The sequence below is a fragment of the Periophthalmus magnuspinnatus genome, chromosome 9 (genome assembly GCF_009829125.3).
Source record: "Periophthalmus magnuspinnatus isolate fPerMag1 chromosome 9, fPerMag1.2.pri, whole genome shotgun sequence".
Taxonomy (NCBI): domain Eukaryota; kingdom Metazoa; phylum Chordata; class Actinopteri; order Gobiiformes; family Gobiidae; genus Periophthalmus; species Periophthalmus magnuspinnatus.
In genome coordinates, this window is record NC_047134.1 from 23,638,420 (window position 1) to 23,653,148 (window position 14,729).

General features: G+C 41.6%; 1 protein-coding gene across 1 annotated transcript in view; it reads left to right on the forward strand.

Moving 5' to 3' along the window:
- Positions 1–274: 274 nt before the first annotated feature.
- Positions 275–14,729, forward strand: part of prr16 (proline rich 16) — a 32,877-nt gene continuing 18,422 nt past the window's right edge. The window contains exon 1 of the mRNA XM_033972981.2: positions 275–494. Coding sequence (XP_033828872.1) covers positions 360–494 — 135 coding nt within the window. The 5' untranslated portion in view covers positions 275–359. The remainder of the gene's footprint in view (positions 495–14,729) is intronic.

Genomic DNA, 14,729 nt, shown 5'->3' on the forward strand with positions numbered 1-14,729 from the left:
TCCAAAGGATTTTCGCGACTCAAAAAGAACTGGTGGGATTCTTTTGTTTTGCTTCATGATATTTAAGAATTAAGAGCGTAAACCTGTAGGCAAGCTCCGTTTCTCCGACACTATGAGACATTATTTTGACATAGTCTTTATTCGCTGTGTTCCGCTCTACTGCGCATGCCTAATCGTACAAACGCCAGTGGTCACTTCGCTCCGTCCTGGCCGCGATGTGATTTAGGACCACCAAAAAGTCAAAAGGTACAAAAAAAAATAGGAGAGGGTAGCCTTTGACAATGCTCCGGCAACGTGGTGGCATGACAACCAAAGGATCCGGCTCCTTACCGAATTAAAATTGTGGGATAAACTGAAGAATGTCCGGGGCATCCAATGCAGAAGCTGAAGGAGCAGTCTCCAAAGTTAAAGTGAAAAAAGAGATCAAGACAATCGTGGAGAATTTGGAAAACATCTTGGGCGACCTAAAGGATGTAGCGAAAGAACTCAAAGAGGTACGTGGCCGTGTACTACAGAACTGCAGCCTGTGTATGCATGTGTGGTCATTTCTATAGGGGGTAATTGAAGATGCTCTTTGGACTGGAGGCTCATGCTCAATTCTCAAGGGCCCGGGAAAAGGCTGTGGCAGCGCGTACACACAAGACTATATAGGTATACATATAGATATAGATAGATGGATAGAGAAACACATCCTGTATTACACAAAATTGACTCTAGTGAGGTTAAGCCATGCTATAATGTGCTTAACATACTCTTGAGTTGTGTTTTGTTTCATTCACACATGTTTGACTAAGCTTTTATTATTAGTCTGACTATGTGACTACATCTCCAAAGCTCAAAATGCTCTGTTCCACCTTGTGATGTCATGAAGTGGCAGTTTTCAAGTTAATTACCTTACCTATTACCTTTCTTTCAGTAGAGTTTGGGAATTCCGGGGCTGAAATCATCCAAATGATTTTAGTGGTGGATGGAGTTTAAAAACACAGCGGAGCACTTCCTGTATTACCACAATGACATCACAAAATGGAACAGAGTGTTTTTGTGCCCAAATATGCAGGGTTTGTGTGTTAAACATGTTAAACAAAACTCCAGGTCTATTTCTGATGAGGAAGGAACATTATAACACAGATCAGAAAATAGTGTAATATGGACCCTTTAAACATAAAAAATTAAATCAAGTTTGTCAAGTAGGAGAAAGATGTTGGTGTCGACTGGTCTTGGTAAAATGGGGGTTAAGACCAGCGGTTAACCTAAGTTCATTTATTTTATTTAAATTGTATTATTCATTCATACTGGCTATTTCTGTAGCCGCAGCTGCCCTGGCCTAAACCCTGGCAGAAGTGTAGCTGCCAATCTGCACCATCGGCCCCTCCAACCACCCTCTATGACTCACTCACACATCACATTAATACAGGCCAAGTGGGTGAAGGGTCTTGCCCAAGGACACAATGACAACATGCAGTAGCTGGAGCTGAGATCAAACCGCTGACCTTTGGGTTGGTGGGCGAGCATTCTACCCCTATCACACATTTCTATCAAAATCTGTATTTTTTTTAGAATTAAAAACATACATGATTTTTCCGTTTAACCACCAGCTGCACGAACGTATTATAAAACACAGACATTCAAGACACTGAATAAGCAAACAAAATAGTGGAACTGTCACAAAATATAAAATGAAATATACCCAAAAATACTCGTTTTGATATATAAAAGTAGCAGCCTGCAATATCGATCCTGTGGCACCCAAATCTGTAGTGCGATATTTCAGTATTTAGCCCAGCCCCATAGGTTGTGTTCATGTTTTAGAATTTGATGACGTCATAATCTCAGATACAACTCTTATTTGATATTCGCTGTTTTTGCTCCACAAATGTTCAATCTTATCTTTATTTATTTGGGATTGGCTACAGAAAACATGTCATATTAATTTTAAGGCTTAAAGTCCTTTCAACTGACCCATAGACTGTATAAAGAAGTGGAGTAAGCAAGTGTGATGTTGCCCACAGTATTCAGCTTCAGTCAAATAAAGCTCATCGGGGCTAGCAGTTAAAGGGGCAAGTTTGGAGCTGAGTTCCATACTTGGAATTCCAACTGCGTATCATAGCAACCAAAGAGCCAATCTGGAGTGAGGCCGTTGAAGGAAATGCCCCATCCTGTGCATTGACCAGGCACTTAGGAACATTGTCAATCAAACCTGTTGGTAACGCTAGCGGAAGCAACCTGGGGGGAAGAAGGCGGCTGATTTGTTTGATATTAATGTTCATATCTTGAGTTACGCTCAAAATTTGGAAAAAAAAAACAAACACCTGGATCATGTGAAGCAGGTTAAGACCAAGACCAGACAAGTCTGACAACAGCAGTTACAGAGAGGGGTGACAATTTTTCAATGTAAAGTGAATTGGAGCCAGAAGCGTGCCCATGAGCACTTCCTATCTGGAACGTGGTGTCTAGTGCATTAGCTATGTCCATTTATATATATAGTTTATGAACTGACAACAATCATATCTTTAGGGTTGAATAATGGCACCACTTTCTGAAGACTGACTGAAGACGATGAACCTTGTGCCAGTTTTTGTTTCATGTGGATAGGCCCAGTAATTACAGAGATATTAACCCTAAACCAGGTCAACACATCTGTAATCTGACAGATACACAGCAAATTCCGCCACGGACGTCTGACCTGTCCTCCAGCTAAGTTTAAACTATGGTGGATATGGGGGATAACACAATCCATTGCTTGCCCCTTATACCTTTGCTAAACACTGCTATAGTCTGCTTCAGCTAACTGCCTAATGCCTCTGATTATGATCTCCCATGTGAAACACAGCTGGTGCAGCGGAAGCTCAGAGCAGAGTGACAGGACACGCTGCTCCTGCCCTCACTCTCACTCACTATTAATGAGAGGAAATCCACTCACCATTAATGTTTTATGGACAAGTTGTTTAAACAGGGGAGAAATTTTACAAGATGTTTCATTACCAAACTCTGACAGACGATGTTTGTTGCCTATTACCCCAAAACAGTCAGGACCTTACCCCCTGAAAACAGCCAGGACCTGAAGCTGTCTAACTCTCTTCTCAGGTCGTTTTCTTACATGTTAGTGGCTCTGTGGAGCACCTCCCAGTGGCACTAGATTTAGTTCAGTTTACTTTACTTTTGGGTCGGTCTTGTTCATATACACCGTGCATTATTCATCCCAAACAGAACTTATTTCAATGACAACGCACTTAAAGCGGACAGGGCCTGTGAAAACACACTTACGCTTGCTTCTTCTGTACACCGTAAGTTTTTGTTTTTTGTTTCACCTGTGGCTAAATACACCCTGAGGACTGTATTCACTGGTGGAGGAGGAACGACACATAGAATCAAACTCACCGCAGACAGACCCAGGCTCACCTACGCAGACAGAGGAAGGAGAAGATATTAAAATTGATCCGAATAGCCTTGTCAGATGAATGTGTCAAACAGCAGCTCTGCAGTTCCCGTTCACACAATTAAACGTGATCCAAACACTTTTTTGCTATCACCACAGATGGCGTAAGTCAGCCGCGTTCACTCTGCACTTGCCCTGCTCCAGAGTGAGGGTAGAGCCAGTCTTAGACTTCCTATTTCAAGTGCACTTAGACCAGCGGCTTACAGTTAGGTTCACACTGGCCCGAGCACCATGTCGGTTTTTGTTCTGTTGCATGAAGAACAGGCGCAGAGGCACGAAAATCGTTCTGTAGATCTGTAGACATGGCAGCCAGACAGCCCCACAACATCCAGAGACTTAAGATACTCAGGATGGATCTCATCCATCCCTGGAGCATTGCCACCGATGAGCTTGCCAACCACCTCAGTGACTTAAGCCATGGTGATGGATGAGTCCACCTCCAAGTCTCCAGTCTTTGTTTCCTCTCCAGAAGATGTGATGGATGATGGTGGAATTGAGGAAATCCTCAAAGTATTCCTTCCACCATCCGACAGCATTCCCAGTCGAGGTCAGCATTTCTCCACCCGCACTCTAAACAGTGTTGGTGAAGCACTGCTTCCCCTCCTGAGGTGCCCCAAGTTTTTTCCTCTGCGACTGCACGAGCTGCGGCACAATTGGCCTGCCGGTACTCATCAGCTGCCTCAGGAGTCCCACAAGCCAACAAGGCTCGATAGAACTCCTTCTTCGGCCTGTCTCCTTACTTCCGGCGTCCACCACCAGGTTTGCAGACATTACAACCACAGCTACAAGTGGCTGCATCGACAATAGAGGTGGAGAACCTGGTCCACTCGGAATCCATCTCCCCAGCCTCCCCCAGGATCTTTTATTATGACCATGATGTTGTGTCAATCATGGTCATTATAAAAGACCTCTGGTTGCACCATTGGTTCATAGTGTAAAGTGGCTGCCAGTTTTGAGATTGCCAGGGACATATGTGAAGCACATTCTTCATTCCCTCTGAAGTAGGGTTTCAGTTCTTCAGGTACAGTGACAGCCAGTCAGGGGGTCATGTGGCTCTCTCAAAGGGTAAGGCTGCATTTCCTGCCTCCAGATCAGTTAAGATTTGCATCCAGTAGACTGTGGTGGGTGCTTTCAAATCTTCCGTCACATCAGGGGACAAATAAAAAATCTTGGTGTGGTTCTTTGTCTGTGATTTTGTGAGTAGCTTATGCCCTTCTGGACAGAAAACTAAATATAATGAGAGCTTGCAGATAAGATATTTTCCACAGAGAGAGATTTCGCAATCTGGTTGGTATAGAAACTCATGTTCAGTAGTTAAATCCTTCATGCTTACTGCCAACCATTCAGTGAAATGTTTTGTTTCTGGTTTTCCTAAACAGACGGAAATGACGGTGGAAGTGACTGTCTTATGCAGGAAACTGTGGCTCCTGAGTCCACTAAAAAAATACATATCTTCTGTCTATTTATCATCAAGACCGCCATTGGTTTGCTTCTCCATGGTTTCACCGAATGGTCTTGGTATGGCTGTAGGCCCCTTCATTCGTCATATTCATCAAAGCAGCTGTGGTCATCAGGATATTGACCACAGTTGTCACTGCGAAGAGGCATCATTGTTGGAGCTTGGAGTGGTTCATGTCTTGGACTTTGTTGTGTCATCATGGTTGGAGCTGGTTGGAGCTGGTTGGAGCTAGGTGTATCTGCGGTTGGACCTGCTGCATTGGTGGCTGAGCATTTTGCATGAAATTTTAACTGTCCTCCTGTTGTGGCTGAATTTGTTGTTGTTTTAAAGGACAGTGGACTCCTGACGAATGTCCAATTCCACCATGCACATAACGTTGATTGGATTGCATATTCATGTTTCATCCTCTTCCTATTCTTCCTTGTCCACTTCTTCCTCGTCATCCTCCTCCTCTTCCTCTTGGAGCCGTGTAGATTATAACTCCTGGGTCTTTTTGGGCTGGAGCAGGAGCTGGTGGTTGTTGTTGTACAGCTGGTTCTTGAACAGGTGGAGCTTGTTGTTGTTGCTGCATGACCATCTTGATTGCAGCAGCAGGTTGATTGGTTATGGCAGTTTCATCTTTATCATCTTCTTGGACTGTCATTACTTTTGTTGTTTTTTTTCTTGTATTCTTTCTCTTAGACTTCTTCCAGTTACAATTTCATTTTAATTATTTAAACTGTGAGCATTTCCATATTTAGTTTCTGCTCTTTATTGTCACTTTTTGTCGTAACGTCAGGTGCAGGTGCGGACCAAGGAGTGCAGACTCGGGGCAGATTTACAGTGTTTATTTACAGTTTGTGCAAAAAAAAGTTTTCAATAGTTCATTTAGCACACGCCGGGAGCAGGGAGCACGAGGCAAACCAGACAGGCATTGTATAGAGCGGGAACGGGGAAAGCCAGGACCGGAGCAAGACAGGACCGGGAACGAGACCAGGGAGGACCGAGCAGGGGTAATCCAAAGAGCGGGAGCCAGGGCAGGAGATGGGAAGCAAGCCGGAGACCAAGACAGGACAGGAAGCGAAGTCAAGGGGTGGACTGTACCGGAGCTGGAGCGCAGAGTCAGGAGCAGGAACGAGCGAGAGCAGGAATGTTGGACACGCGGACGATCTGGCACCGAGTGTCTTCTGCCGAGCCCTCATATACTCGGCAGCAGGTGGTGGTAATTATGCTGATGCGCTCCAGGTGTGCACAGGAGGCGTAGGAACTCGGCCCAGCTCCGGATTCAGGCAGGTAGGGGAGGGGGAGAGCACACAGGGAGACAGATAATGCAGGCATCATGACACTTTTGGATTGAAGCCATTTAGTGACTGCATTGCATGTCAAATTATTCCTCTGGTTTAGAGTGGAGGCCCAGTACTTTGCTTCGGTGTTCTTGAACTGGTCTTGGGAGTCCACTGACTAGAGCTAAAAAAAACATCACTGGAAAACTATATGGTGTTACCTTTACAAATACCCCAAACTTGGGTAGATACTATTGAGGGTTCAATAATGGTTATCATTTTAATTTGGAGAGTTCAGAACAAAGGCAATTTCACCAAAATGACCCAGAATTCTAAGGGGTTAAGGATAAAATACACACATTGTGGGCTTTGCTTGGCCCATACTTAGTTATCCCAGTATTTATTCTCTGTAAATACTTGTTACCTTGGCACCCTGGGCCTTTATATTCTGGTACGCTTTTATTTCTCAAAACTTTTGTACTTGGTTCTTTTACTTCTTGTACTTTTGTAGACATTAAAATTCACATTCACACACTGGCATTAAATCTGGCAAACTTCAAACTGGTAAATTTAGCAAAAAATAAAAAAGTACAATATGCAGATCTCCGTATTTTAATACAAAAGGTTTCTTACTTTTTAGTCGACCTCAACTTTGGAGAATGTCAGTAAATACGGGGACTCCACAAGGTTGTCACCAGACACCTTCAGTGAAAACCCTGTAAGAAAGAAACAAGTCCGCTAGTTGATTGTTGGCATTGTGTGCATCGTCTTTCAAGTTCCTCTGCCAGTTTCTTTTCTGTTGCACCAAAATGTAGCTGCTATATCTCAGTTTCGTGCGATTATGATAAATGACAACTGTAACTGAACATTTTGTACCTTTGTAACTAAGTAAGCAATGTTTTATACCTGTTTATACTGTAGTTCACAACTGCTCTCGGAGCGAACGCTCTTTTACCTCAACCTGACTAAAGGCAGTGTGAAAACGACCTCACACTACACACTGGGTATGAAAGACCCCAACCTGCGCAAATAAAGAACAGAGCTGGGTCATGTTTGGACCAACACTGTCTGGCCTGACCTTGTAGTTTCAGTTTTATTTCTACCTCATTTTGGTTTATATTTAACTCCTATAATGGATTCATGTTCAAGGGGGTAAAGGGTTTAATGTTGATAATGGCCACCACAGTGCTGTTTAAGAGACATTTATTTTCTCTCTTCAGGAAGATGGTCATGTTCACAGGTCAAATATAGTGAGGGGTTCACAGGTCAGATATGGTTAGACACTGAAAAGTGGAATCTGAATTTGATGGATTCATTTGAGAAAAAAACTAATCCAAAATGGAGTCACTGTCCTGTTGCTGAGCTCCAGTTAAAAACAGTTCAGGCTCAGCATCAGTCTGAACTGAATCTACCTGGATGACTGAGGGATTACACAGATATAAGGCCACATGGGAACATAAAGGAAAGTACTACCATTTAATGTTGAAAATCACATTCTATTATCTAAAGAAAAAAAAGTGTTTTTACTATCATCATGGTATCAGAATCGGTATCAAGTATCGAGTCTATTCCGTAGTATCAAAATCAATCTATACATCTTAGTTCTAGAGTTCTTTGGGTTCTGTATATCTTCCTGCTTGTATTTCTCAAAGCCATTTGTATTGAATTATTAAGTACTTCCCTATCTTATTCCTTTATGTGCCCCCTTGTTAATCCCACTTTGAAAGCCTTGTAAAATCCTAGTAAGCCTTTCTGTAATTAAGGCGGATGGGGCTGTTTTGTACTACACTATATACAATTGTCATTATGCTTTCAATATTACAACTGTGTTTAGATTAGTCATTTATATGTCTCAAAATGAAGACTCAGCCCATATGATACTGTTTTCTGATCTACGTTAAAATGTTTCCTCATCACAAACAGACCTGGAGTTGTGTTTTGTTTCATTCACACATGTTTAACACACAAACCCTGCATATGTTCTCTCAAACTGAAAACACTCTGTTCCACCTTGTGATGTCATGTGGTAATACAGGAAGTGCTCTACTGTGTTTTTAAACTCCATACAGCTTCACTAGAATCATTTGGATGATTTCAACCTGTACTGAACTATACGTAACACAGTGGCTCAGTTGGTAGAGCATTTGTCCACTGGCGGTTTGAATCCCGTTCTTGACATAAACATTATTGGTTAAGCGGTCAGATCCACTGACCCACAAGTTGCCGGTACGATTCCAGCTCCCACAGGTGAATGCTGTCGTTGAGTCCTTGGGCAAGACATTCAACCCACCTCGTCTCCAGTGTCTGTGTGCACTGGTGTATGAATGTGTGTGTGTGAATGGGTGAGTGGTTCCTTGATGTAAAGCGCTTTGAAGGTGGAAAAGCACTATATAAAAATGTGACCATGACCAAGTGGCTGTTAGCATGAAAACTACTGTTTCGTGACATCACAAGGTGCAACAGAGCATTTTGAGCTTTGGAGATGTAGACAGATTAATAATAAAGGGTTAAACATGTGTGAATGAAACAAAACACAACTCCAGATCTGTTTTTGAGAAGGTAACAACATTATAACATGGCTTAAAGGTCACATGGATCCATTTTGTGTAATATAGAGCCTTTAAACAAATTTTGGAGCATAAATTTTTGAGAGAACATTAAAATATGAACCTATACAAATTTATAGAATAACAGACATTTCAGAGCACGTTTGTAGAGGTGTGAAATATGCAGTTAGCAAAATACGGAGAGGGATTTTGATACTTTGATACTCGTGCCGAGGGTATTCTTCATGTATGTCTACGGCAGAATGTTCAGCAGTTACCATGGTGATACAATGCACACATTAGCAAACAAACACTGCCAAAAAGTTTTTAAGATAGTCTGACAACTTAAGAAAAAAAAATAAAAATCCCAAATGGATTTAAACACACTGCACATTTTCAGAAGCCTGTGATCAATACAAGCGTTCATGGTCCTGGAGTTTAGGTGTTTCTTTTTCAACTAAAATGGTGAGAGTTACTATTGCTAGCTAGCTTTTGACTGATTTTAGGGGGAAGAGACTTGTTTAACAGTATAAATTGGCTCACCTGGTGTAGCCCTGGCTAATACAATTCTTTCTGGTCAGATTGTGTTAAAATAAAGCTCAGATTAAAGTCTAATTTGATTAACAGCTTTAGAGAGAGCAATGCCTCCAGTTAGCATCACACCCCCAGGAATTTAATTATCACCTAAACATGTGCAGCCTTTGGGGATACTTGTTAGGCGAGGGTGTTGGTTCCAAGCCAAAGGTTCAGTTTTTCTTTGGAAATGTATACTTATGATACTTGTTCTTCCTTCATTGCAGAATGGCAGTCACACCTTTTGTCAGTATGCCTCAGGGCAGCTGTGCCTGGAGATGGTGTTATGACTCCAGGACACAGGAGTCCAAAGTTATAAAAGTTAAATAGTTTGTTTTAAGTAACAGAAAGGTGGACCTGATGAGCTGACCAAAACAGAACAAAATTGTACTGCACCGGGCCATCTCTGTACAGGAGCCAGTGCTGACATCGCGAACCTAAAAGCAAAAACGTCTCCAAACTAACCTCATCAAACAAAAGACGAAAACAGGAGAGCCGATCCTACCAGGTCAAACACAAGAGCCTAAAGGCAGCTAACAGAGGTGGAGCATGAGGTGGGGGGGGGCGAGGTGGAGGGCGAGGACGAGGGTGAGGTGTAGAGTGAGAGCAAGGAGGAGGACGAGGTGGAGGGCGAGGATGAGGTGGAAGGCGAGGATGAGGCAGAGGACGAGGCAGAGGGCGAGGCGAAGGGCGATGACAAGGCGGTCTCAAGGTGGAGGGCGAGGCGGAGGGCGATGACGGGGTGATGATGAGGTGGAGGGTGACGTGGCTTAGACCCTCCTTCTCGGCACGGAAAAACTAAAAAAACTGTGTTGTTATTGCTTTGCATGGAACATTCCATAATTCCATAGTAATAACACCACCAGTTATAGGTCAGATCTGTGGAGGGTCAACAGAGCTCAAAGAAAGATACAGCATGGTTTTCAAGGTATTTAAGAGCAATAAAACAACATAAATAAATTACAGAGGTTTAGTGCCATGGTGTGTAACATCCTAGACAAAGCGATGACATCCCCCGACAAGTAGGTAGCCACACCAGAAAACCCTTCACCAGAAAGGTTATACAATGCACCTTTAAAATGGTCTAAACTAGTAAAGTACTTGGAGGAACTTGAGCATTTGTACTCTGCTTATACATCGACAGAATAATCTCATGTTTTTATTTTTTTCTTTCACCTAAATATGTCAAAATCCTTGCCTTGTTTCTCCTCCCCAAGCCCCATGCTGACACCTAGATGGTTATTAACTTAGCATTCTGTTTACAAACTACACTAGCCGCACACTGCGCATCAGTTAGCCCCGCTGCACGAAAGATCTCCCGCCGACATGACAGCGCACACTAAAAAACCCATTGGCTCAGCTTGATACATTATTGATGGGTAGTTGGCACAGCGCACTTGTCATTCAAGTCTAAGGTGACCAGATGTCCCCATTGACCCGGAACAGGCCTAGTTTGGAGCCCCGTGTCCCCTGTCCCAGCGGATTTGTGCAAAAAACAGTGATTTGTCCAATGCGAGAAATGGTTCAGGTTTGCCTATTTCATGCTTGCCAACAGTAAAGAGGTCATTTGTGTAGCCAACGAACAGAAAACTGAGCTGGAAAATGAGCATAAGAAGGCGACTGATTTGTCTGTTATTAATGTTTATATCTTGAGTTAAGGACACAATAGTGAAACGAGAACACCAGGATCATGTAGAGCAGGTTAATTCAAACATTTTAAGACCAAAATGATGAGCCTGACAGCAGCAGTTACAGAGAGAGAGGTGACAGGTTTTTCAGTGTAAAGTGAATTGGAGCCGGAGTCTAGGGAGCCGGAAGCACGTTTATGCTCACGTTGTATTTGGAACGTAGCGACTAGCAGGTTAGCTATGTCCATTTATATATACAGTCTATGCTATCACGTCATTTGTCTGGGTCGAGCGTTCTTTGAGAGATGGTTTTCATTTGAAGCTGAGGCGCAGGTCCTGATCCAAATTTGGCTCCAGCAGAGAGGCCAGATGCTTGGCTCGGACAGAGGAGCAGCCTGGCCACAGTGAGCCCTGTGGACTGCCTGATTACCTCACTGGGTATAGTTATCATTTAAAAAGACACCACTCAAAACACCATCAATCTTAATTTAAAACGCTTATACGCCTCTTGTATTGAGTCGAGGGGACCGGCCAAAAAACAAATATGTATTCTGCTTTAAAGGTGCACTGTGAAATTTTTCTGCCACCTGCTTGTCAACATAGCTTTGAATGTATGGCATTAAAGTTACTATATTACGCAAATTTGACTTGTGAGCTTTAAGCCAGGTTATAATGTTGTTCCCTCCTCAAAAACATACCTGGAATTATGTTTTGTTTGATTCATACATGTTTGATTAATCCTTTGTTATTAGTCTGTAACATCTCCAAACCTCAAAATGCTCTGTTGCACATTGTGATGTCATGTGGTGGTAGTTTTCAAGTTAACAGCTGTGTTTTACCTTTAGTTCAGTAGAGATTGTCAATTCCAGGGCTGAAATTATCCAAATGATTCTAGTGAAGGTGTTTGGAGTTTAAAAACACAGTGGAGCACTTCCTGTATTACCACATGACATCACAAGGTGTTTCCTGTTTGTGAAAAGAACTCAGCCTAAATATGCAGGGTTTGTGTGTTAAACATGCGTGAATGAATCAAAACACAGCTCCAGGTCTGTTTATGATGAGGAAACAACATTATAACAGATCAGGAAATAGTGTATCGTGGGGCCTTTAAATATCTTAAACATTCTGAGGGAGATTCGCGCTCACTTCTACCAAAGCTTATTAAATAATAATAACAGGGCAAAGTGCTTATGTTCGTTGTGTGAATTAGTGATGCTGCCATTTGCTACATTTAGCTTGTTAGCATTTAGCATTTGTAAATGTGAGAGGAGGAATGAGACATGAGGGAGTTAACGAGGAGAGGAGGCATGGAAACAAGATGGAATTACACAACTCCTCCGGCCTGTTTATCACGAAAGTACTTTGATCTAGTCTACAACTGTGTACAAGCGACTATATATATCTCCAACTGTTACCGCACTGTTTTTTTAAAATGTTCTATTCTTTTTTGTATATATTGAAAAAAATAATTGAATAAAACCTGAACTTATATTAAAAAAGTACTTTCTTCTAGTCTACAGCTGTGTAAATGTTTAAGTGACTATATATCTATCTGTAACTATTACCTCACTGTCTTTAATGTGTGCTTATATAAAAATGTGTTTTTTTCTGACATTTGTTGTATATAGTCACACATTTTAGGAATAACTTACAGATCAGATTTTTTTTAATTTTATTTATTAAATTAACTCATGTAAAGTAGTAAAAAGAATCGCAAATACCTCTATTACCTGTAGGGCTGTGCAAATAATCTCTTTTTGGTGTACAAGGAGAGGTCAACAGCCAATCATCTCTCAGTAAAAGCATGTGTTTTGTTGGACTATTTTTGTGTCATATGGCAACGATTACAACACGTCTGACACGTTTTTGTTATATTCAGGAAATTCACCTTTAAATCAGACCTATTCTGCAAAATGGACTTCAGTTACATGTGTTTCATTGCTCCAAAAACCTTGAGAAACATCCATTCTTACTATGAGCGGGGTTGCCTCTCCACTGATCTGACCTGTAACTTGGCCTGGTGGTACCTACATGTCTGAATGGATATAAATAACTTCAATGCCTTATTGGTAAACACATCAGGTAAAGTAATCACATCATCATGGAAACAGGCAGATGATTGATCGTCACCCCCCACCAGAAAAGTTACATAGTGTACCTTTAAAGTGGAATTAAACATTGCTACTAAACTGTGTCTGTGGTGTTTTAATAGTATTATCTACTGTTCATTGTCATTTTGGGCAATTGTAGTGTAAACTAGGTACATTTGCAGCTTCCTGGTGCTGCTGTTGGTGGCCTCTGCAATTTCAAGTAGTTGGTGACATCAAATAGAACTGCTTGGATTACAGCCAGGTGTTTCTGATCACAAACACCTGGCTGCAGAGGCAGAGTTTGAAACTGCATTAGTCCTCCAGGCCCTGCCCAGTTTACCAGCTCTGTTTGTAATGTGGTTAAGGTGTTTAGTCCCACTTTAAGTCTACTGGACTGAGACCTGTTTTTTGTTTTATTAGAGGTGATTCAACAGAAGGCCCTGTCTGTGTTTTTAATATTATTGTTTTCTGCCATAATGCCTGTAAAAGAACAAGTCTTTATCCGAGTTATATCTCATGGGATCAAACTCAGACACTCCAGGATCACCTCCATACATCATAAAATTGTCCTTCGTCTGTTTGAATAATGTCTTCTGTTTCTTGTATTGCACTTTACAAGGCTCACTGTTGTCATTATTCCTTCCCTCCACACATGGGGCTGGTGAGCTGCTTCTGCTGTTCAGATTCAATTTGAGCACTTCGTATTGATTTATACACTACAATGATGAACACAAAACACTTTTACAATACCTTCAACATCCTCGCTTCAGATTGGCTCTTTGCTATGATACTGGTGGTTGGAATTCCTGATAGAACTCATTGTCAAATTCGCCCCTATAACTTCTCTAGCCTCGATGAGCTTCATTTGACTGGAGCTGAACGCTATGGGTGACGTCACATTCACTTCTTTATACAGTCTATGTTCTGAAGTAGCTCAGTCGTATCGAAAATCAGATACTAATCGATACTAGTACTGAATCTAGAGCAACTAATGATACTAAAAAAGCCATTCACCGGACAGAAATTAACCTTTCCTGAATAGATTTAGAATGATCTTGAGCTGTGTCAGAACAAGTATAAGACACATAGACTAGTATAGACCCATGGACCACTATGGAACCTACCTGAACAGGATTACACAGATATAAGGCCACATGGGAATATAAAAGAAAGTACTGTATTACTGTTTTACTGTAGTACTGTTCAATCTTGAAAATCACATTCTGTTGTCTAAAGAAAAAGAAAGAGTGTTTTTATTATCATCATGGAATTGGTATCCGTATCGAGTATCAAGTTTTTCCTTAGTATCGAAATCAAGTTTGACATTTTAGTATTGTGACAACACTACTTGCTTGTATTCTGCTGTGTAAATAGTTAAAAGGTCCAATTATGAATCACAATGTCTCTTTGAGGGGGTATATATGTTATGCTTAAAGGGCCCATATTACACTATCCTCTGATTGTTGTTATAATGTTGTTTCCTTGTCACAAACAGACCTGGAGTTGTGTTTTATTTGTGTGTTTCGTTGTGTTTTTAAATTCCCTACACCTTCACTAGAATCGTTTGGATAATTTCAGCCCTGGAATTGCCAATAATTGCTAAACTAAAGATAAAAGGTAGTTGTTAATCTAAAAGTTACCACTTCATGACATCACAAGGTGGAACAGAGCGTTTTGAGCTTTGGAAATGTAGTCAGACTGATAATAAATCATTACTTAAACGTGTGAATGAAAC